The sequence below is a fragment of the Ursus maritimus genome, unplaced genomic scaffold (genome assembly GCF_017311325.1).
Source record: "Ursus maritimus isolate PB19 unplaced genomic scaffold, ASM1731132v1 scaffold_2, whole genome shotgun sequence".
NCBI classification, from domain to species: Eukaryota; Metazoa; Chordata; class Mammalia; order Carnivora; family Ursidae; genus Ursus; species Ursus maritimus.
The window spans coordinates 52,503,783-52,525,255 of NW_024424452.1; the positions used below are offsets into that span (position 1 = coordinate 52,503,783).

Genomic DNA, 21,473 nt, shown 5'->3' on the forward strand with positions numbered 1-21,473 from the left:
CTGGGTGGCTCAGTCGTTTAAGTGTCGGCCTTTGGCTCAGGTCATAATCCCAGGGTCCTGGGATTGAGCCCCGCATCGGGCTCCCTGCTCGGGTGGGGAGCCCGCTTCTCCTTCTCCTCCCCACTCGTGCTCCCTCTCTTGCTATCTCTGTCACCTCCCTCTCTCTCGCTATCTCTGTCACCATCTCTGTCTCTCTCTCTCAAACAAAATCTTTGAAAAAATACATACACACATACATACATACAATTTGGGTCCTTTAATATGCAAGAGACAGACAAGTTAAATAGCTTAGAAAACTTTTGTCAAATTTAGGTAAAATGGAAACTTAATCAAAGGACTTGAAAAATACTTCAGCTCTAGGTTAGCATGAAATTCCGAAATGCTCTTCTTGCCAGAGTTTCAATCGGCAAACCAAAAGACAAACAAACTTACAACGGAGACTCCTGATTGAAGTACTTTTTGTTGGCAATAGAAAATAAGCCATCAAACACAGCAGTACTTTAATTAAAAAACAAAACAAAACAGCTCTTTTGAGAGTAAAGCACATTTCAGAACCTTTCACCTGGTACCTTCAGAAAGGCAACAATTGGAGTCCACAGGTCAAAAGGACTTGGAGATGGAAAGTTATCATGCCAAAGATCATGAACAATACTGACACTCCTCATCTGCCCACTAGTCAAACATCACCAAGCAGCCTCAGTGCAAGGATGACCTTCCAATATGTTCCCCAAAGCTCTGATTTTTCATATTTTAGAAGTTAAATGCCATCACAATTACCTCCGTGTGCGAAAGCCACAAACTGAAGCTGTATTCCTCAAGGTTTCTATTCTCCAAAATGCACAAAAGGTAGGATTTCAGATGGGAGAGACCTGGGATCTCTCAAAGATTTACCTGAATCCACTGGTTCCTGAGTTCTAACAGCAGGGGTATGTATGTCACCTATAACTGGCAACTTCTATACTGAATAAATCATCATGAAACTTAAGAATCCAAACTTTTTAAATTTATAGTGTGCTTTTTCACCCCAAAGCTTTAAGAATACAAGTCTAATGCACTGAATCCTATATAAAAGTCTTACCTGTTTGGCTTTCAAGTTCTTTCCAGTCGAACTTTTCTCACTTGTACTTGCATCCATCCCTCTCAGAACACTGATGAAATCTTTCTTGGAAACAGTCGATATCAACTTAGCACGTTTTCTAATAGAGCTTCCAGCTTCTTTAACCTTTTCATCAACATTCTTTTGGTGCTTCTGAACAGCATTAAATAACTGTACCACACCCCTATAGAATATAAAATGACCAGAATAACATAGTTAATAACAGCTACCCTAGAATACAAACTGTGAGGATAAGAACAATGTGTTTTTACTGCTTAGGAAAGAGGCAAGCATTTAACAGGCACTCATATGAAAAGAGTTGAATCTAAAAAATGAACATGGGGCGCCTGGGTGGCACAGCGGTTAAGCGTCTGCCTTCCGCTCAGGGCGTGATCCCGGCATTCTGGGATCGAGCCCCACATCAGGCTCTTCCGCTATGAGTCTGCTTCTTCCTCTCCCACTCCCCCTGCTTGTGTTCCCTCTCTCGCTGGCTGTCTCTATCTCCATCGAATAAATAAATAAAATCTTTAAAAATAAAATAAAATAAAATAAAAAATGAACATATATTTCAATAAATGAATACAAATTTCTCAACAGAGAATAAATATATGTGGACTGATATGTGATTTTTCTTTTCAGCTTTCATCTTTCTAAATCAACTTTTGTGCAATTAGAATTAAAAATTACTTTTAATACAAACACCTATTTTCAAAATATAATTATATAATAATTGAAGACATCACAATGTAATAGAAAGAGAACAGCCTCTATAGTTAGCAGTCTAAACATCTGACGCTAGGAAAGGTTTTCTAGATATCAATTTCATCTACAAATGGAAAAATAATACTCAAGTAGCTTAAAAAGTATTCAGTTATGTTATCTGCAACTCTTATGATATAAAACAAATATTTTTTTAAAATTGTTATTTATTTGACAGAGGGAGAGAGAGAGAGTACACACACAGGCAAGGGGAGCAGCAGACAGAGGGAGAAGCAGGCACCCCACCAAGCAGGGAGCCCTATGGGGGGGCTCAATCCCAGGACCCTGGGGGTCCTGAGTCAAGCCAAAGGCAGACGCTTTAACCGACAGAGCCACCTAGGCGCCCCGATATAAAACTAATTTTAAAATCCTATTTTAAAATGAAATACTTATTTAAATACTTTGTTCTATAGTTAAGTTCATTCCAAGAAGAAGTGTGAAAAGACCTGCAGTGTTCATTATAGTAGCCATGAGCCACATATAGCTAGTGAGCCATGAAATGCAGTTGGCTAGTCCAAACTGCAATATGCTCTAGCTTTAAAATACAGGCTGAATTTTGAAGACTTAATATGAAAAAACAGAATTTTAAAATCTCATTGGTAACTGTTTTATACTGATTATCTGATAAAATAAGAAATAATTTGAATATTTTGGGTTCAATGAAATATGTAAGTATTATAGTACAATTAATTTCATCTCTCTTTTTTTACTCCATTCAATGTCGCTACAAAAAAGTTTTACATTATATGTGTGGCTCCCATTATATTTCTACTGGACAATACTGATTTAAACCATCCTTTTGAGTTCTAAAATTCTATCACTGGGAGAGGCACTCTGCCATGGACCCTGAGTATCCCTGCACATTCTTGCTAGGTTTTTCAAGGATGCAAGGCCCTGACTATTCTTTACATAGGTCATTTCTGAGAGTTGAGTTTGTAGGACACAATCTTGAGAGATGGAGTAACGTCTCCCCCCAGACGAAGAGCAGACTTGTTACCATTCACCAACAGATCCCCAAGTAGAATGTTCTTCTGTAACACAACCCACTGCACGCTCAAGCACCCATACAGGGCACCTGTGTTACCACTGAAGGACAAAGGGAACCAGTGGAAATGTGACACTCTGGCTACTGCTTTGCCAAGAGTAATAATGTCCAAGAGTAATAATGTCTCTGACCCAAAAGTCTCTCGTCTTCTGGCAGTATCCAGGAAACTAACAGGCTAGCTTACTAGCTCTAAGGAGGGTAAAATTCCATACCCTTCAGAGCGTGGCTGGGACCAAAGTGAGGAAAGGGAGGTACCTCAGGTATAAAATTTAAAGGAGGCACTTACTCTCTTGCACCAACCATGCACTTTCCTAAATTCTTCATATGTTACTAATTTATTTAATTCTCAGAGAAATCCTGCAGGGTAGATAAAATATTCTACTCTTTTTATAGGTAAATAAACTGAGAGGGGAAAATTAGGTAGCATGCCCAACGATGCACAGGTAATAAGTCAGTGCTGGAATTTGAACCTAGCGGTCTGGCTCTACCTCTCTCTCACTACAGAACACCCATATGGATTAAAAATGACCCAAATAATGTAGGTGACTAGAAAATCACAGATAATTCCACTAAGCAGAACTGCTAGATTCTTGAAGTAGCAGCTCAAATGTTCTCTCCAGAGGGCGTCAAATAAATGCTTGGTGCCAATGATAAAAAAAAAAAAATGCAGAGTGAAAGGACAGCATAAAGCTACTGTAATGCATAATTGGTTATGCCCTAAGTACAATGTCAGATAACAAAAATAATCACTGATTGCTATAAACTCAGACAACCATTGTAAGAAAAATGCACGTCTAATTACACTGTTCTCGTGACTACAAAAACAATACGATCTGCAACAGGTTCAAACCAAATATACACTGATGATGTTAAATTCTTGCCTCATGAGACCTGTAAAATCTCTGGTTGAGTTCAGTATTAAATAGGCAGGTTTTGATATAAATCACTTGGCTCTGAGAAGGCAGAGCTTAAGAATCAAGTCGAGTCAGAAATGGATCACTATCAAAGCTTTAGTATACCTATTTTTTAAAGGGCAAAAACAGTCTCACCTTGTTGCGATTCTCTGAAGATTTCTCTCTGTTTCTTTGTCTTTGACAACATCTGGCTTTACTCTGCACATCATTTCCCATTCCCGCTTCTTATCAAGCTGTGTTATAAATATTGTTATATGAAAGAATATTAGGCATGTTTGAAAGTGCAGCATACTTTGATATGATACTCTGTGAAAGGACAAAGGTAATAAATCATTCTGGCTTAGTTTGTCATAGGGACTGAAAAAACCCCACACTTTTAGGGGTTCAGTTCAGGGGGCCTGTGGTTAGCACTCAGCATGTCATGCGAGAAGCACAAAGTGAGTTTCCGTCAGGCTCTCTGACAGCAGGCGCCTGGAGAGATGCCAGGATACTGAGGCAGGCAGGACAAGGTAGAGTGTGAGAGAGCCACATGCTTGACCTGCCACCACCCGATGATCAGCGGTAAGCATCAGGAAGAGCCCCAAACTACTGTCTTTGATAACCACAAGTTTAAACACTGTTTATTTTTTAGAAACTGTCTTTCTCAACAGTCAGAATAATTATAAATTTGTATCAGCTTTTAAAATAATAGCATCGTATCCAGTAGTACTCTGGTCCCGGGGCCTGACTTGACACACCAATACACTGCATCAGTATATACTGCTGCCTCAGGCCAACACATCACCTAAGATCAAATACACTGAATATAATGAACTGACCACCAGGAAGCTAGTGAGCATCAAAGGCTGTAATAAGAATCAGTGGGAAGAAAAATCTTTTATCTATTCCTTTTCTGCATTCATTTAATCTCTTATTTTTATATTAATGAAAGTGTCTAATCACAGTAAAATCAAATTCCTGCTCCCTATAAAGATCAGCCTGATTCTTTTCCAAAAAGAATAGATTTCTCCCCAAATCAGAGAATTTACTTTAACTGTCATGAAATTCACTATCAGATTATGCCAGAAATTTAGAAATCTTACTTTTAAGTTCAAAATAGTTGATTCTTAATTATCTGTAGTACCCAAGGCATGCACAATCCCAAAATATTTTTTAACTTTGAAGTATATTTTTATACTTATGATTAAAAATAAGTACTTGATATTCTGGAAACTGATAATATTTAACAGTAAAAAACAATGATAATTTGCACAGACTCTACTCAGAAACATGTAATAAGAGCATTTGTAGCGACTGTGTCCTGCTTCTGGTATCAACGTGTGTTTTCATGCATCATGTGAACAGTATCATCTCCAGCACTCAAAGCACTGACCTAGCATAGAGTTAGAGACTCATTTTTCTTGGCTTCAAAATGTTCTTACTTTCACTAGAACATTGGGACTAGAGGTAATTAAGGATTCTGATATTTTTAAAGCTTCCTTCAGCTTTTGCCAGATAATAAAGATTCAGATTTTCAGTTGAAAAGTTATCGGTAAGATTTAGAGACAAAATTTATCTTACAGTAAAATGAGAACATTGAATAGCACAGTATGTTCTGTTTCTAAAAGCAACACTTAAGTTCCATCTTCATAGAGTACTAGTACTCGGAACAAAGAAAATAATTCACCTTGAAACAAGATAAGGGGATAATGAACTTAAAAGGAAATATATGCCTTATATATAAAAAGGAAATGCATTCCTTAAAAGGAAATATAAATCTATTTTTCTTTCATTTTACCTATAAAGTACCTCTTGGAAATCAGTACTTTTATATTGTCAGTATGATCACAGAAAGTTATTTTTCTTTCATTAAAAAATAGCATTTATTTCATTAACCAAGTACTTTAGACATTGAAATATTTCATCAAGCATAAGGGATTTAAAAACTTTACTATTGTTTCTTTATTCTTTTAATATGCAACAGCAAACTGAAGTTCAACTTTTGGCCTTGAATCAGCAGACTGTCCTAATCTAACTTCTATCTGTGATTTAACAAGAGGTATAATGAATTTGAGTTTATTTATCAGTGAAACAGTCCATTTTCAGAACTGCAACCAATCCCTGATGAGGACATCTTCACAGATTTATATTACAAAATAGGTTTTTAGCAAAAAGTATCTACCATGATTCTATTGGTTCAGAATCTAATAATGGTAGCATATGGACAGCTAAACTGAATGAAATATTTGGACCCAGGAGTCACTGCCACATGTATAATTTATTTGAATTTTAAAGATTCAATTTCTCAGGAGTTTAATTTCTATTTCTTTGCTTAGATGTTTAAAAAGTGAACATGCTCAATGGAGTAATTTAGACTAGATTTCTGTACAAAAGCTTGGTTATTCACCCCTACATAAAAAGCAAGTTAAAAACTGAAATGTTAATTGGACAAACACTGCCAGGAACAATTTGGTACAGACGGGAACTAGACTAGACTAGGCAAACAATCTAATCTACAAAACAACTGGTAAGACACACCTGTTTTCTCTTCTCTAGTCTCTCTTGCTTTAACTTTTCTTTTTCCTTTTCCAGCTCTTTGTTTTTGACCAGAATAGTGGGCTTACTTCTAGGAGTTTTTTTGTTAAGAATTTTAGCCATGGCATCTGCCCAGCCCACGTTAGTTCCAACACTAGCTTCGGCTGCATTTTCACTTCCACTGCCATCGGGTTCAGCTTCATCTTCATTGTCAGCTTCCACTGCTTCATCATCTGAAGAAAAGTGATCCTTTTCTGATCCACAGCTTCTTACAGAACCTAAGAGTAGAAACAGATTAAACTTTAATACTGGAGGAAGAGGTTGTCAAGGCCCTGCCAGACCCCCAGGACCCTTCATAAAGCTAACAGTTCTCCATCTGTCTCCATTTTCACAAGAGGGGACTTTGTGAATCCCATAGCTGCTTTACTGTAGCAGAAAGCAAAAGGGTCCTCCAACCTACTGCCATCAGCCCCCAAAGACCCAGCCCAGCCACGCTGGGCTTCAGCACCCAGGACCAAGGCAGCAGAAACAAATCCAACAGCCCACACCACCTCCTATTGTCAAAGGGGCGGTAGATGCCGACATGGGAACAGTGTAGGGTGCGCGTTCAAGTCCATGGGCCTTACTTGTGTCATTTAACTACTTAAAGAGACCAGTGAAAATTATTTTTAAAACAACTAACAAAAAACTTTAATCCATCAAGAAAATGGTACGTTTCCATGGTACAGAGAAGCCAGAATAACCTCTCTGGGGATTTGATCCAGATATTTAAAACTGTTAATGTGTGTGTAGAGAGTCTAAAAAAACAAAACAAAAATAACAGCCTCCTTTCATAGAATTTGCATATAACATTATAAAATTAGGTGTCTAACATTTCTGAAAAATAGTCTAGTAAAGTAATATCTGCCTAAGATACTGAAGATTCAATTGCCCTGCTGTGTGACTGAATGACAATATCAAGTTCTGAGCTGCAGATACAAAAGTGTACTGTTGGAACTGTATCCTGCACAACCTCTGAAAAAAGCATATACATGTTATTTGCCAGATAGTTCATCTTATAAGGTTCAAATAGCTGGGGTCAGTGGCTTGGCAAAAATAAGAGTCTAGTCGGTGGCCTTGCTTGAAAGTCAACTCGTTGACAAGCTTTTGTAGTTTAAGTTTTGTGGCCTTTCTCAGCTTCTGAAGTTCACTGTACTTAATATTATCAACAAGGGGACAAGCAGCCAGCACCATCTGCATACATCTGTATGATTTAGAGCCTTCTGGACAGCTTCTGTTTTGTTCTTCAGAAGCCTATGGAACTCACTAGGAAATACCTCAAAGCAGAACATCATCTAATAGCTTAGTAACTTGGTATGTTTCTTAATAAGCAGAAGAGGAGTTAAAAGCATCGCATTTCAGGGAGTCTGCACTGGGTCCATCCGCTCATAACAAAGCTAAGCATTATTACCAGAACCTCTGCTTCTACCTCTAAGAAGTCTGATTGGTTTTTGTTGTCACTTCAAAATAATCTACCTGCTCCCCAGCTCTAAGGCCCCCTTTCTTTTAAATAATTTCAACGAAATGTGCATATTCAGCTTTCAAATAACATTTCGGCCTTTTTGCCCCTTAATTCAGCTTACTGTCATGACCAAAATGAAAGAGTTGACTGTATAGTCAGCTGTTAACCTCTGAGTGATCCTCTCTAGCCTCTCGGCTGTAAGCCATGAAGTAAGAGAGAATTGCCAGAAAGATCCGTCTTAGCTAGTCATTATAATACCTGCAATGTTGCTATTACTTTCGCACAATTATTTAAATGTTGGGAATTCATGAAATGCAAAAGATGTAAAACTAAATATTTAATACATTTAAGATAAAAATTTGTAACATTAGAAAACAGCAAATAAAAACACATAAAACAAAACATTTTATAGATATAGAAAAAATGAACCTCAAGCAAATAAGTAAAAATAAAGGATCTTCAAAGTGTAGTAAAAGTATGTCAGTGTTATCAAAAAGTAAAGGAAATAATAAAGGAAATTGCTAATAATCTCACTGCCCTAATGTGTTGTACATTTCTTAATAAAGAGAAAAAAAGTTTTAAATAGAAACTCATTTGCCACGTATTTAATTTGAAGCCTTCTCTATAACCAGCATGCTGGATAAATTTAAGAAATCTGAGGACATGTGATGCTAGGCTTTGACAAGAAAATACAGGTGATTTAAGAACTTTATTATTTATAAAGTATTTTTAAAAGTATACAGACTTTGCCAAACAAAAGCTGTTAGCACTATCATTCAATTCAATGAATCTGAGTGTCTACTATATACCAGATTTCAGAGTCACACAATTTTTCCCTCAGAAGTATCTCCTCGGACCAGTGTTCCTGGAAAGTATCCTGAGAAACAAAGTTTGGAGAATGTAATTACCTAAAAAATAAAGATGTTAATATTATACATGTTGTATTCCTCGGAGTCAGTAGCACTGCACAGGTATTAATAACAAAATAAACAATTCTTTGACAAGTGCTTCTTCTAGTAAGAATTTATCTAAATGTGAAGAGGCATAAAGGCTTAAATGTTTGTGTGACTGAAGAATACCTGGGTGATTAAAAACAGAAGGTTTTACCAGTCCCTGGTAAAATGTCAAAACTACAATACTGACATCTAGTGTTTTGTCCTGATGCATTCACACACACATGGCAACAACTTCACCTTCTCAGTTGCGCTACAGAGGCATCCACGAGACTTTGCGACTGCATGAGCTATCCCAATTCTCCACTTCCAAATTTCGGCTCTTTTTCTTGGTATGTTTCTTGCCCAGATAGACTACCACAATATGCATATTATAGGCATGCAATAAATCCATGAAAAGTCTTGTAACACCATTTTATAAAACCTGCATACACCAATTTAACAAATTCGAAAAGAATCCACTAAATTCATAATTTTTACTTGATCTTTTTAAAGAAATTCTAGCTCAGAGGTGTCTGGCATTCACTGCAAATGGAAATGATCACGTTTTACATAAATAAAAAATGCCAATGTAATGAGGTCCTCCAGCATGCTAAAAACCAGGATTTACTTCTAGGATACCAAAGATAAAACAAATCAGAAAGCAGAACTGGTTCTTAAAATTTTACTGTACCCTATGAAGCTGAGATATTTTTTGAATTTTCTACTAACTGATCTTTAACAACAGAAGTGCATATATCCAGGGAACCAGATAAGTAAAAAATTCCTTTGAAGCCTTCTTCAAATCTTAAACATTCTTAAAGATTCTTCAGTCTTAAACATTAACTGAAAGTTTGCATTCTATTTTTTTTGGAATCTGGAAATTAAGGAAGGGCTACTTACTGGAAGCAATAACTAAAGGTTCCAATATAATTTTCCGCATTCATGAAAATGTTCTATTATCAAAGCTGCCCACTAGCCACTGGGTATCAGAGCCCACTGATGCAGCTAGTACAACTAAGGAACTGAATTTTTCATTTTAATTACTTTAAGTTTAAAAAGCTCCATGTGGGGGGACATGGATGGCTGTCAGTTAAGTGTCTGACTCTTGATCTCAGGGTCTTGAGTTCAAGTCCCACATTGGGCTCAATGCTGGTTGTGGAGCCTACTTTAAAAAAAAAAAAAAGCCACATGTGGCTGGCTACAGGCTACCAGCTACTATACTGGCAATGCAGGGTTAGACTTCCAAGGTTCTAAGATAGACACAGGCACTTCCGATCTCCTGCTGCCTTTTCCCCAAACTTCCAGCTCCTTTTCAAATTTACCATCTGTCCCTGATCGTAGATATGGTTAGCTGTTGGCTGGAAAGTGGGATATGGGGCGCCTGGGTGGCACAGCGGTTAAGCGTCTGCCTTCGGCTCAGGGCGTGATCCCGGCGTTCTGGGATCGAGCCCCACATCAGGCTCCTCCGCTATGAGCCTGCTTCTTCCTCTCCCACTCCCCCTGCTTGTGTTCCCTCTCTCGCTGGCTGTCTCTATCTCTGTCAAATAAATAAATAAAATCTTAAAAAAAAAAAAAAAAAAGAAAGTGGGATAAAGTTTTAAGACTCACAGTCCTTCAGGGGTGCCTGAGTGGCTCAGTCGTTAAGCGTCTGCCTTCGGCTCAGGGCGTGATCCCAAAGTCCTGGGATCGAGCCCCATATCAGTCTCCTCCACTGGGAGCCTGCTTCTTCCTCTCCCACTCCCCCTGCTTGTGTTCCCTCTCTCTCTGGCTGTCTCTCTCTTTGTCAAATAAATAAATAAAATCTTAAAAAAAACAAAAACAAAAAGACTCACAGTCCTTCAATATTTACTGAGCACTCATGAATGATGGGGAAGGGGAAAACAAAAAATCTAAGTCTAGGTTTCTCTCCTTGAAGAGATCATATGTTTAGCAGGGTAGATAAATGAGTTAACCAACCACAAAATTTGGTTTTACAATATGCAAAATTCATAAGTGCTCTTCTTTAAAAAAAAAAAAAAGGCAACGAAGAAAGGGGTTTGGGGTTACTTTTTACAAAGATGATATTAAAGTTGTTTCTTAGGTAAAGCAAGGGTTTGAATGACAAGAGAAGAAGGGAGGAGGCCAAAGAAGTAAGATTCCACACCCAGGTGAACTGAAAGAGGCAGGGGGGATGATCACTAAATCTAGAACCAAAAATTCTCTAGATCTGAGTCAACGCCCTGTATAAAAATTAAAATTATGATAACCATCATTATGATGGGCATTCCAGGCGGAATAAACCCGTATGCCCAAAGGCACAGGAATGTGAACGAAGGTGAGATGTTTATGAAATGACAAGAAGTTCAGACTGGCTGAAACCAGATCTGGAAACTGGGTAACAAGAACTGAGTTTAAAAAGCTGGCTGGTTTATAAAAAGCTGGTCTGATTTACGATCCAAGAAATAAAATATGCACATTAACCCCCAAATTAAAACCAAGCGGTTTAAAATTACAGCACTATAGGTGTGTGTTTCCAGTAAGAGGCCAAACTGCTAATGCTTTTCTCTCTTGGTACTTACCTTAGGCCCTTACTCTTAAAAAGTTTCTCTATTGGATTAAGAAGGTTGTTCTTTTAAAATACAAATGCCATCTGGGAGCATTAAGGTTATTGGTTAACATTTAACTTACTTCACACCTTTAGAATTACTCTAAATCAAACAGAATTTCTCATAAAAACTGGTAGAGATCAGCTAGTTGTAGTTAAGAGTATGAACACAGAAGTCAGGCTGCCTAATTCAATCTCACCGCCAGATACAAAATCTCCATCTGTAAAAATGGCAATAAAATAGTATTGACTTCATTGTGGTTTTGTAATAATTAAATCAGTTAATATATATTAAAGTTCTTAAAAGAGTGCCTAGCCCATAGTAAACATTTAAGTGCTGATTACATACCACACACAGTGACACACACACTAAGAATTTTAATGTGGTTGTGGAGGAGAAATGAACAAGGAAGAAAGTTCCTTGGTAGTTGGTGGTTGGAATCTGCAAGATGTGTGAGGTGCTGAATGGGAAGCTTTAGATGACCAGCTAGTTACAGCACAAGGGTGAAGAGCTCAGATTATAAAATCAGACAGGCTTGGCATTACATCCTGATTCCATTACTTTCCAACAGTATTAGCTTGCGTGAATTACCCAACTCTGCTTTGTCTCAGTTTTCTTTGTAGCAAAACAGGCATGAAAATAGTTATCTACCTCACTGGGTTGTTATGATGATTAAATCAGATAACGCATGAAAAGCACTTAACACAGAGCTGGTACATAGTAGACATGAAATAAATGATGGAGAGTAACCAATGGAAAGACAAGGATGCTGAGAACCTGGAAGACAGACCAGGGATGGGAGATGACAAGACTTAAAAAAGGATGCAAAAAAAAAGAGGGGGTAAAAGGAATTTCACTTCCATCGTAATGCTATCTACAGTCTTGGTTATAGCCTATACCACATGTGCCAGGGAATCATCAAGTGCAGGTAGGCTACATTTGACTTTATTTTAGAAGTGATCAACGTTACTGTACCAAAACTTCTTTTTTTTTAAAGTAAGCTCTACACCCAACGTGGGGCTTGAACTCATGACCCCAAGACCAAGAGTCACATGCTCTACTGACTGAGCCAGCGATGTGCCCCACGTCCCACAACTTCTCAAAGTACTCTAAAATATTGACAATACTAACTAGCTAACATGTATTTAGAGCAAGCTACTATTTAAAACACTTTTTATGCATTATCATTTAATCCTCACAACACTCTATGAGTTGCTCTTATTCTATTTACACAGATGACAATTCTGAAGCTTAAAAAGGTTAAAAAATATGTCCAAAGTCACAAAGTTAACAGAGCAGAGCAACAGGACTGTCTGACCTCTGAGGCACTAGAAAGCTTTGAATCAAAGATTCAACTCAGACTAACACGTATTGAATGAATGCAGAAAATATTCATTAAATAGTTTGAGAAAGCTTGAATTAAAAAGAAATTTCTGGGGCGCCTGGGTGACACAGCGGTTAAGCGTCTGCCTTCAGCTCAGGGCGTGATCCCGGCGTTATGGGATCGAGCCCCACATCAGGCTCCTCCACTGTGAGCCTGCTTCTTCCTCTCCCACTCCCCCTGCTTGTGTTCCTTCTCTTGCTGGCTGTCTCTACCTCTGTCGAATAAATAAAAATTTAAAAAAATTTTAAAAAAATAAAAAAAGAAATTTCTATGTAAGCCTCAGTTAACCCGAAGAGCCCACTCCTCATCCCCATTCTGATTTTGCCTAAGAATGCACATTGCCCTAGTTATCAAGAGCTCTGAAACTACTGTTTCCACTCCAGTTATAAATCATTTGTTCTGCTCAAACCACATGATCTTTTCTGCCCATTACTACTAAACTTAGAATATTCTGGGGTGTCTGGGTGGCACAGTAGGTTGGTTTCAGCTGAGGTTGTGATTTCAGGGTCGTAAGATCGAGACCCATGTCAGGCTCCACACTCACTGCAGAGTGTGCTTGAGATTCTCTCTCCCTTTCCCTCTGCCTCTCCAGCTCGTGCTCTCTCTCTCTCTTAAATAAATGTACCTTTTTTTTTAAACATTTTATTTGACAGAGAGAGAGAAAGAGAGCATGCGTGCACACAAGCAGGCGGAGCGGCAGGCAGAGGAAGAGGGAGAAGCAAGATCCCCGCCGAGCAGAGAGCCCAATGTGAGGATCGATCCCAGAACACAGCCTAATAGAAGGCAGATGCTTAACCAACTGAGCCACCCAGGAACCCTAAATAAATACACCTTTAAAAAAATAAATAAAAATAAAATAAATTTAGAACATTCAAAATTGATGTTTTTTTAAAAAAGCACTTACCTTTCAAAAAAATGAAGTCATCCCAGCTTTCCATAAAAATAATCAAAATGAAAATTAAAGTGCAGCTATGAAACAAATCAAAAGATGTGATTACATGTGCCATTTAGGCAAACCAAAGCACTGAGCCCGGAAGTAGTCTGTTTCCTGAGTCTGTCCTATAAATTGCTAAACCACTCAAGTAGGACTATGATACATTTCATTTCTTAGACATGTTCCTTTGCTATTTTAAGTAACTTAAATGATGAAAGAGGTTATAAGCTACAGTTTGATGAAAAGCACATTTATCTGCTAGGTTATTATATCTAAAATACAGCTTTGTAGTTTATCAAAAACTAAGTGATAGCTCCTAGGACCTTCTAAACTGGATTGTTATCAAGTCTTATGTTAGAAGCATATGGCCATTTTTCATGTTTGTGAACAGAACGATTCAGAAAACATGAAATTACCATTCTTCTCTACCAGTTTACAGTCATATGGGCCAGTGCTATGAGGGAGGGGCTGATCACATCATGGCACTGGATAATGACCAAGGCTTTTTCCACCTGTGTTGATTTACTGACTACAGAAGCTTTTTCTTTTCTTTTCTTTTCAAGACTACAAGCTTAAGAATAAAGTTAACATTGTGTCTAAACCTTCAACACTGCATCAATTCAATAAATCTGAGTAGTTCAAGATTAACTCAGAGGAAGAGGTTATATCAACCTCTCCTTCATAATACCTGATACCATCAACCACCGTTTTTACTTCCTTGCCTGAGTTATTTACTGACTAGGGAGGCTATGTGTGCCTGTGTGTGTTTTAAGAATACAAACTTAAGGGGCACTTGGGTGGCTCAGTTGGTCAAGCCCCGCATCCCACATCGGGCTCTCTGCTCACTGGGGAGCCTGCTTCTCCCTCTCTCTGCCTGCTGCTCTCCCTGCTTGTGCACTCTCCCTCTTCCTCTCTGTCTCTCTCTGTGTCAAATAAATGAATGAAATCTTTTAAAAAAATACAAACTTAAGAACCAACTACACATTGTATCAAAACCTGCAACAAGGTATCAATTCAATAAATCTGAGCAGTTCAAGGTTAACTCAGATAGGGGTGTCATCATCCCCTGTATAATGCCTGATATTTATCTGTTACTTAAAATGCTGACTGTAGCATTTTACCTTCCACATATCTCTGATTTGTGATCACCTGTGTGATATAACTATGACCAAATTTCAAACCCTACTGAAGAGTATCACAATTTACTAAAATTCAGTCTGAACCATTTCACTATCATGTAAGTTTACATTATATACAAGTTCTGTTAATTTTATCCTCAACAATACCTAGTACATGAGAAAAATGTAAAAATCACATTAAGAGCAATTTTCAATTTACTCAATGACTAAATGGATGTCAAGTACTATACCATGTATCAGGTTCTATGCCAAATTCTGATACAGCTGTTAGCAAAGCTGACAAAGTCTTTCTTAACAGAACTAGGAAATTTCTTTTTTTTTTTTTTTAAGATTTTACTTATTTGTCAGCAAGACAGAGAGAGCGCACACAAGCAGGGGAAGTGGAAGGCAGGGGGAGAAGCAGACCCCCTGCTGAGCAACGAGCCCGATGGGACTTGATCACCGGACCCCGGGATCATGACCCAAGCCAAAGGCAGACACTTAACCGACTGAGCCACCCAAGCGTCCTAAGAACTAAGAAATTTCTGCAAAGTCTGACAAACAGTACTTGAGAGTTTTATACTCGTAAAAGCACCATTTTTTTACCTTTCTTATATAATGTGTCAAAATAAATTAAAGCCAGGAGGAAAAGTTCAAACAATGCATGGGGTTAGCCTGTATGTTTTCTATGAAATTTAAGTAGCATTTTGCTAAAAGAATTTGCTTTCAAATGTTCATATGGTAAGGCACATCCCTCTCAATTTTTAGGATCCCATTAAAATTCAAAGAGACGTCTCTGATTCAATTTCCTGATAAAATGAGCCAGTACACTTCACTTTAATAATAAGCCTATAATTCGCACACTGATTCATTGATGTGTCTGAACCAGATTTTATCTTCTGCCTTTATAGTTTCTCAGCATCCACTCTCTGAAATTTTCTGAAAACTTCTTAGTTCTGCCAAGGCCACATGTACACAAATTCTGAACTACAAAAGCTGCTTCCAGTGGTCACCTTTCCAGAAATAAGTGATTTCATAAGAGGAAAACAGCAGATTCTTATATTAAATAACAAATTCTGAATTAAACAAAAGGAGGATGTCCTATCGTATAACCAACGGACCTACATAATTGAATTTGTTAAATAAAAGGCCCTTTATAATTTATCTGTTGCACAGCTACAGTCTAAATCCTGAAGGAAAAAGTGGATGGAGACAACTAAGTCAAAAGCTAACGGATACAGACAAGTGAAAAAAAGGGTAGTGGTCAAGAGTATAGGCGCTACAGCCGAATTTCAATAATGGCTCTGTCATTTATCAACTTGCTGATCAGCTTATGTACTGGGTGAGCAAGTTATAACCTTTCGGACCTCAGCTTCCCATAAGTAAAATGAGAATAATAGCATATATCTCATAGGGTTATTGTCAGAAATTAATTGAAATGGCACACATATGAGGAGCTTAGAACAGTACACACTACATACAAAAGCTCAAAAAATAGAGCTATTATTATCTAATTGCTCTAACAGTAGAGCACACCCAAATTTTATGGTGCTATGAGGGTTTTTTGTAAGTTGTTTATCTGGAAAACTGAATGTTTTCCTTCTGCAAAACATTTCGGTGGGGGGTCTTTCTGTCTCTTCACAGTCCTATACTAGTGCCAGCTCTAACACAGTTTTGCTACTGCCCACCAATCGGTCTGGCACTCTGTCAGTCGTCATACAGCCAGCAGTGCTATTTATAAACATGTGTCTCTCTCTTCCTTAAAAGTTCTCAACTGTTCCCTACTGCCTACAAATGGAGACGCCAATCTCCTTCATATGGTACACAAAACTCTTTACAATCTGGCTTTACCCTCTGTTCCCGGTTTCACTTCTATAACTTCTTTGGAAGCTAGAGCCACAGCAGACAATTCATTGTGTCCTAAATAGCCCATGCATTTTAAGACACTGCATGCTACTGTATGTGCTTTTCCCTGTATGTCTGAGAAAACTGTCTTCTCCACCCCCAGACTTAGAAAATTATTCAGCCATCTAAGGCCTAGAGGAAATGCCACCTCATTTCATGTATTCAACAAGAAAAAGTATTTAATACTAAAATGTGCAAGGAATATGGAATTAACTAAGACATAGTTCCAGCATTTGGGGAATCTACACCTATAAGGAGAAAGACATGTTAAAATAAAATAATAACATAGCATACTATGAGTAATATGTGTGAGACAGAAGAAAGCAATGCCAAAGCTGGGTTCTACAGCATATGGATTTCTCTGTTTCCATTCTTACCATTTTAATCGGACCATGATTTTAATAACTACTTTTACAGTCCTGTGTTGACTATCTATCTTTCCTAAGACTATAATTCTAGGGCAGAAATTTATTCATCCTTTGTTCCTCAACACGGGGTAAGTTATCCGACTAAACTGCATAATTAGGTTTCCATATTACCCCAAACCTTTAACCCACACGTAACTGATCTATAATAGCAAGAGAACCTTGGAACCTAGTCAGGATTGACAATACTGCATTGAAAAGTCAGAATAGCTCTAACTTGGAATTATTCAGTACTTAGAGAAATCTAATTTCCATCTAAATCTGCAGCACTGGTATTTTGCTTCAGATGTAGTACTGTTTGTTTCCCTGACAACCCCATATGAACTAGTTCATTGAGTTCAAGAAATATCAGAATCAGAGGTTCTAATTCCTGCTCAACAAACTGACTATTTCCTTAACTACTCTGGTAGGGGATGAGGAATGTAATTACCTAGGGACTGCAGAAGCACATGACAGTTTCTTCTTGGTTCTGAAGTCCAGGTTTATCCATTCATTTACTTAAATTTCTGTGAAAAATCCATTATGCAGCAAGGACTGTTTTAGATACTGGGTACAGCAATCTCTACTCCTAGGAAACTTACATTACAACTGGGAGAAACACACAGCAATTATATAACATGCCAGATGATTCGGGAAACACTGAGAAAAATAAAACAGGATAAGTCAAAAAGTGAAGGCAAGGAGGCAAGAAGAAGAGCAGTGGTGGTACATTAGATAGGGTGATCAGGGTCAAGTCTTGCAGATAAAGCACTGGATCCGAGACTGAAGGAAGTTAGGGGGAGAAAGCCATGTAAGCATTTGAAAAATACTTTAGGCAGTGAAGCCAGCGATGAAACCCTGGTGTGGGAGCCTGTTTTATGTGTTAAACCCCAAGGATATCAATGTGGCTAGATTACAGTTAGTATTTAATAGGGGACAGAGTAGAAAACTGTGAGAGAAAAAAAACAACATCATACAGTCTAAGGACTCTGGATGTTAACCTGAGATGGGAAGCCACCGGACCACCTTGAGCAGATAACTCACATGATCTGAGGTAGATTATAAAAGAATAGTTCTGGCTATTACAAAGCTCTAGCTAGTACTAAGGAGCAATAACTGGACAGTAGAAGGTCACGGGTCGTCTGCAATTCCTTGTAACCTAAGAAGCTAATGCCAATAATGTTGGTAAAGAGGAGCAGCATGGTCACATTGTGGCTGAAGGCCTCAAAATATCTTTCCTTCTTTTAACAAGCTTCTCCGAGAGATAACTGATACTTTTATTTATTCTACTTTAACCACGTCCTCTTCTTTCACTCATTGCTATCAGGTCTCTAACTCCCAGAGTCACGCACCTACCACACAAGAGAAGTCAAGTATACCACCCATCTTCCTCTTAGCTTTTTTGGACTTTTGCTCCTCGTTCCCTAAGAAACCTTTCCCACCCTTGTAATTTTAAATATCCCCCGTCCTTTTGCCTTCTATCATTGTAACCTTTTTGTTGCTGTCAACAGCGCCAGTTTCATCCGTTGTAATCAGTAACAGTGACGGTGAAAATGCCTAGTAAAAGAATGTGGAAGTTCAAAGCGTCCCTTCCCTAAACACCACCTCCAAGCCTTCTCACTGGGCCAAAGTCGCCCCTTCGATGCCACCCGAGATAAAACTAGCAGCAAAGCCAATCGCATCCCCTGCTTCCCGCGAATTCAACCCGGCCTTTCTTTTCAGCAGTCAAAGCTCAACCCTAGTACGTTACCTCCACTGTCGGCAGCGTCTTTGCCCTCATCTTCCAACTCCGAAGCTACTGCCCTTGCTACCATTTTCATCTTCTTTTTCTTCCTAAGTGAATTTTTCAGCTTTTTCCCTGCACCCACACGTGAGTCCCCAACGGCCGCGGCCATGTTTCCTTACCGGAAGCAACCCGTAAGAGTTGCGACCGGTGGTACCAAAAGGAACTTCGGCTTTTAGTTCCGGCAACACAAGGTTCCGGGGCGGGGCATCTAGCCCGGAGTTCAGGGGCTGGAGCCTAGGAATGTGAATTGGAGGGAGGTCGAAGTAGTGGGCGTCTCTACGAGAAGTCCGCTCCAGTGAATGGAGGTTCTCAGCCGACTCCTCGGCCAGCTCGCCCTGGCCCTGGACCGCTGCCGCAACCCGGAGCCGTCCACTTCGATTTCCGACCTACGCCCGCTTCCCTTCTGTGCTGCCTTTACGAATGTTGGTTTAGGCTGTTCCTCCAAGGTCCCTTACCGGCCCCCTAGCCGCGCCTGCCCCCGGGAGGCCAGGAAAGCGCGTGCGGCGTCTATAATGAGAATACGAGAATGTCATCCCCTCTTCCCAAGTACCAAAGTATCAAGATTCACAACGCAACACACAAGATCTTTCCTAAAAACTTTATCGCATAATCTCCCTCTGATTAACCCTTTCCGTGGCTTCCAATAGCAAAACGAATAGAATGTCGCTTTATTCCCCCGGGTTTGGGTGGAACCGGTCCAGCCCGGCTGCTTCTACCTGGGACCTAGCTCTGGCCCCGGCCGCGCAGGGCTGACCTGGCTTGCGGATCTCTGGCTTCCACGCGGTGCTCCTGCCTCCCTCCAGGGCAGCTCCTCCCTGAGGCCGGCCTCTGACCCGCAGCCCCTCCGGGCAGTTACCCTAATCTGCCCCTACCATTTTCCCCATCTGTTGACTCCTTGAAAGGAGGGGTCATATTTTATTCACCATTCTACCCCTAAGGCTGTCAAAGTTGGTCCAGAGAAGATCAAAAAATATTTTGGGAAGGAGTGAATTAAGGAATGACAATACAACTATTGACAAAGTCAGGCTAATAATACAGCAAACCTTTACATCATGTTCTGTTGGCCAGACGTATCCTAAAGGACTTCCCTAAACTTGGTGTTTTCCTGGTAGATGTTTCTTGGTTTTTAGTACCTAAAATCTGTAAAGGAGTACGAATTGCTCAATCCCACACATTCCAGCTGCTGCTGGGGGGGGGAGGGGGGGCGGGGCGGGGATTTGTATTGACAGAAACCAAAGTCGATTCATTTTAAAACAAAACAACTGTTTTGTTTTTAACAGTGCAGGAAATGTTAACATTCCAAATACAATTGATAAGGATCAAATTCCAGCATAAATCTTTTGAAAAGTACAAGTATTGTCAACACGAGAAGTGTGTCTGGAGATGCCCCTTAGGATATTGGGTGGGGGGAGGGCAGAAGTTCTCACAATCCTGCTAAGTGTCCATCTAACATTGCCTCTTAGTGTTGAACCTGTGCCCTGCTGACTGTCATACTTAACCCTCGTTTTGGCCTGCGTTATACACTGAGTTCAAAACAAAATTGGGAAAGCATTGAAGAAAATTGTAGAGAAGGAAGAAAATGTGAGAGAGAAAAATGATGACAGTGAAAAGGAGGCTGTCTGGCATAGGAAGTACCATTTGTTAATATTATTGAAGATCAGGAGTGATGTTCTGAGCAAGTTACAACTTAATATGATGGTTTATCTTGGAGAGTCTGGGTGGCTCAATCCGTTAAGCATAGGACTCTTGATAGGGGCTCAGATCATGACCTCAGGGTGGTGAGATCCAGCCCACCCTCAGGCTCTGCCCTGAGGGTGGGCTGGCTTGGGATACTCTCTCTCCCTCTGCCCTTCCCCCACTTCACCCCCTCCCTCTTAAAAAAATATGATGGTTTATTTATAAGTAGAGATTTACTATGTTTAGCTGCAATTTAAAAAGTTGCTGGAGGGGCAGAATTGGTTAATTATTATTCATTCAAATTTTTCTTTTTTAAAGTAACATAAAATAGGCTCCAGATTTTCCTGCAGAAATCTGATTTTCAGAAAGGGATTGCTACTATTAAATGGGAGATTCCTGTATTAACGTATTTAATCTTCACAATTAGCAAGTGTGTTAGTTATTATTGTTCCTATTATGAAGATGAGGAAGCTGAAGCACACAAGAGATGGAATACTTGCTCAAGGTCACAGCCAGTAAGTGGCAGAATCATGTTCAAACCTAAGTAGTCTGCTCCAGGGTCTGTTCAACCACTGAGCTATGTTGCCTACTCAGACTGTTGCCCTTGAGCATTAACACGTATGTGCTAAGAACAGACAATGGAAATTTCTGGCAAGCACTGGAATACATAAATTAGAAAAAAAGAAAGAAAGAAAGAAAGAAATCTCTGCCCTTACAATGAACTAAGATAATTGAAAGGCTTGCAAATAGAATGTCCAGGTATTGTGGAAATAACCAAAGTCACCTAGATGTTTATATGAGCATTTTTTTTAAGAATGGGATGGGGAGGGGCAGAGGGAGATAGAGAAAGAGAGAATCTTAAGCAGGCTCCACACTCAGCAAGGAGCCCAATGAGGCTCAATCTCATGATCCTGAC

General features: G+C 39.2%; 1 protein-coding gene across 1 annotated transcript in view; it reads right to left on the reverse strand.

The window, feature by feature from the left end:
• The window catches only part of RRP15 (ribosomal RNA processing 15 homolog), a 38,978-nt gene extending 19,947 nt beyond the window's left edge, over positions 1-19,031 (reverse strand). Inside the window, exons 1-4 of the mRNA XM_008685672.2 lie at positions 18,845-19,031; positions 6,332-6,606; positions 3,950-4,047; positions 1,079-1,280 (exon numbers count right to left, since the gene is read on the reverse strand). Coding sequence (XP_008683894.1) covers positions 1,079-1,280; positions 3,950-4,047; positions 6,332-6,606; positions 18,845-18,989 — 720 coding nt within the window. The 5' untranslated portion in view covers positions 18,990-19,031. The remainder of the gene's footprint in view (positions 1-1,078; positions 1,281-3,949; positions 4,048-6,331; positions 6,607-18,844) is intronic.
• Positions 19,032-21,473: the final 2,442 nt, after the last annotated feature.